The sequence below is a fragment of the Akebia trifoliata genome, chromosome 7 (genome assembly GCF_017979445.1).
Source record: "Akebia trifoliata isolate Shusen 1 chromosome 7, ASM1797944v1, whole genome shotgun sequence".
Taxonomy (NCBI): domain Eukaryota; kingdom Viridiplantae; phylum Streptophyta; class Magnoliopsida; order Ranunculales; family Lardizabalaceae; genus Akebia; species Akebia trifoliata.
The window spans coordinates 19,218,912-19,221,688 of NC_141381.1; the positions used below are offsets into that span (position 1 = coordinate 19,218,912).

The following is a 2,777-nucleotide window of genomic DNA, read 5'->3' on the forward strand; positions in this document are numbered from 1 at the left end:
ATGAACACACTTTTAATAATAGAAGACATGACTTAAACATAGAATTGAATGGGGGAACAGGATTTATTCAAACAACCCTAAATTTTTGGGATGCGGCTTTGATGATAATGAGATGGTTTTCAAAAATTCAGATGTTAAGGTATCAAAACCTGAGATATACTACGTTATGTTTTACAAATATATGTATTCTATCATGTAAAGAATTTGGGTTTTTAACCTTTAGGGTTGACCCATCACTTGCACGAATGACGATTGATGGTGTTTTCAACTTTAATGGAGTTTGGTTTTCTATCTCTTTATGAGTCAACCCATCACTTGCATGAATACTGAGATTTAGCTCTGAAAAGACTAGGAAGTACAGTAGAATTGAATAGAAAATCTTGTTACAAGAATATCCCCTTCATAGGAAGAAAAGAAACAGAACAATAAGAAAGAAAAGGATTCCAGAGAACTCTCAATGAGATTGCTCACTTTACTTTTAATGCTTTTGTTCTAGAAGGCATTGTTGAGGTAGAAGTATAAACCAGCCAATGCAACGAGCCCAACTCCAATCGCAATGGGCAAAGCTTGCCTGCACCATAATAGAATTAGATTTAGTACAAATGAGTCGAAGATTGTTATGTGTAGAACTATATTGTCATTTGAAAAGAAGTAAGAATCTGTAACTACCCAATTGCTTCATCTCTCTTAAGCTGTGCTTTCCGAGCCTTACGGACATCTGCGTCATTAGCATTCTTGGTCACAGCAGGTTCATAAGCCCTGAATCTCCGTTTTGGAGCGCCACAAACTGCACAAACAATGAAGAGTAGAGGTTACACATGACACTATCTTTCTCTATTTCAACATAAAATACTTATCTCTTATTAGCTAATTTAGATCCATCAAAATTCCAATTAAACAACAAAAATGGAAATAGATCTGTGGTATATATGCTTCTACAAGTAGAAAAAAAAAAGCGAGAAGAAGACCCATTTCTTAAAATTTTAGGGGTAACAAATGGCATATTCTTCCTCGTAATTTGAACTAAAAATACTAAAATCATCCTATCAATTAACCCAGTTTCACCAATATAAATGAAATTGGTGGTATACTATATAAGTGTTGATGATGCAAAAATGAATCGATTCACATGTATATATACCACGTGGAATAGTCATGAGTGAGGTGGGAAAAGCATAGTCAATGTAAGAGGGACAAAGATGACGTAGGTTTAGAGGCCAACAAATTATCACAACCTGTGGGATCACCCATTCCACATTTTTCATCTAGGAGATCATCACACATTTTGAGTCATCACATGATAGAGGAGTATTTCAATCATTTCATGTCACCCTTGCCCTCTCCATACACTTACATAAAGGCCATATCCACAAAAGCCTAAAAAATAATATGTTTTAACAAAAGAGCTTATATCGTGAAACTGAAACCTGTTACGAAAACAAGTGCAATTGAAACAAGAAAATAATTCAAAAAACAAACACAAGATACAATCACACAAAGAAACATAGAGATTTTACATGGTTCCCTCAAGATTGAGGTGTGGCTTGATTTACAGTACCTCCTTGTTGACCAGTACTATCAGGCTCCACAAACCACAACCAAACCAACTTTTTTTTAACACAAAAAGCAGTGAATTTAAACACAATGTTATGGGTATGGATAACCATTTATATAGCCCCACCCTCTTTGCATTTTTTCTTCTACTCAGATTAAAAACAAAAACAAAAAGTTTTCAATTTGGGTTACTACTAAGGCGACAAAAGCTCTTTGACCTCTAAATAGGCTGTTTATGAGAGTGAGAATAACCAAGAAAGAAGTTGATTCTTACCCATTCTTCTTTAATGTGGTATAATTTAACAAACTGGTTTGCTATAAATAAAAGTTGGTGTGGTAATATAACTTATCTTTAAAAAATTACAACCACCACCAAAGAGAGGAAGGAAATTAGAAGACCCATTTCTCCAAAATTCAAAGGACAGAAGAAAAAAGACATGGATTTCAATTAATTGATATGGGTTTTTTTAATAAGATGTAAGAAGAGAGTAGTAAATATGAATTGAAATTACCAGGACAAAAGTATTTATCAGGTTGCTTCTCAAAGGGTATCCTGTCACTGTAAATATACCTGTTCATGATCAAGATAATAATTAACTTTAAATTAAAAAAAAACATATATAAATGATCTAAAAGTAGAAGAAGGGAGAGAGGGGAAGAAGAAAGATATTCGACCCGCAGTCACGACAAATGTAGGATTGTTTGGAAGCGACTCTCATGGAGATTTTTGGTGCAGCTGCACGAGATATAGGTTGTTGAGGATGAGGAGAAAGAAATAGATGAAGAGAGGAAGAGAAGAAAGATGACTTAAGTGCTAAACGATCCAATGGTCGACGTAGGCCGAGATGGCCAGTAGGAGCTAAGGGAGAAATGGTGGTGGTAGTGGTTTTGAGCCTTGGTGGAGCTTGAACAGCCATGGCTCCTTCTGTCTGTCTGTCTGTCTGTCTCACTCTCACCCCCAAGGAGAAAATTAGAAGATGATTTACTTACAAATAACTTCACTGTTGTGCTTATAAGAAACCATATGAAGAAGCGTGGCTTTCATACTCCCCACACAAGCCCGTCTCTTACCACTCCCGTTCTTTCCTTATCCTTTTTGTTAGACACTTTATTTAAGGGGTATTTATGTCTTTTCAGCTTTTCTAGTTTCTTCTTTACAAATTTGAAATTTCTAACTATTTACTTATAGAATGAGTAAAAATTAAAAAACCCGTTTTTGAAAA

The 2,777-nt window shown here is 35.0% G+C and overlaps 1 protein-coding gene across 1 annotated transcript; it reads right to left on the minus strand.

Annotated features, from left to right (window-relative positions):
• Positions 1-332: 332 nt before the first annotated feature.
• Positions 333-2,553, minus strand: LOC147398327 (Rubredoxin-like superfamily protein). Its single transcript, XM_086447479.1, has 4 exons — positions 2,230-2,553; positions 2,067-2,125; positions 670-787; positions 333-571 (listed from the first exon to the last, which is right to left on the minus strand). The coding sequence occupies exons 1-4, from the start codon at positions 2,469-2,471 to the stop codon at positions 493-495; spliced, it is 498 nt and encodes a 165-aa protein (XP_086303605.1). The 5' UTR covers positions 2,472-2,553; the 3' UTR covers positions 333-492.
• Between the last annotated feature and the right edge of the window lie 224 nt (positions 2,554-2,777).

Coding starts and splice junctions, on each gene's coding strand:
- LOC147398327 (XM_086447479.1), bottom strand. CDS start 2,471: ATGGCTGTTCAAGCTCCACCAAGGCTCAAAACCACTACCACCACCATT. Junction 2,126..2,229: donor TACATTTGTCGTGACTGCGG/GTCGAATATCTT, acceptor GATCATGAACAG/GTATATTTACAGTGACAGGA. Junction 788..2,066: donor TGATAAATACTTTTGTCCTG/GTAATTTCAATT, acceptor TTGTTTGTGCAG/TTTGTGGCGCTCCAAAACGG.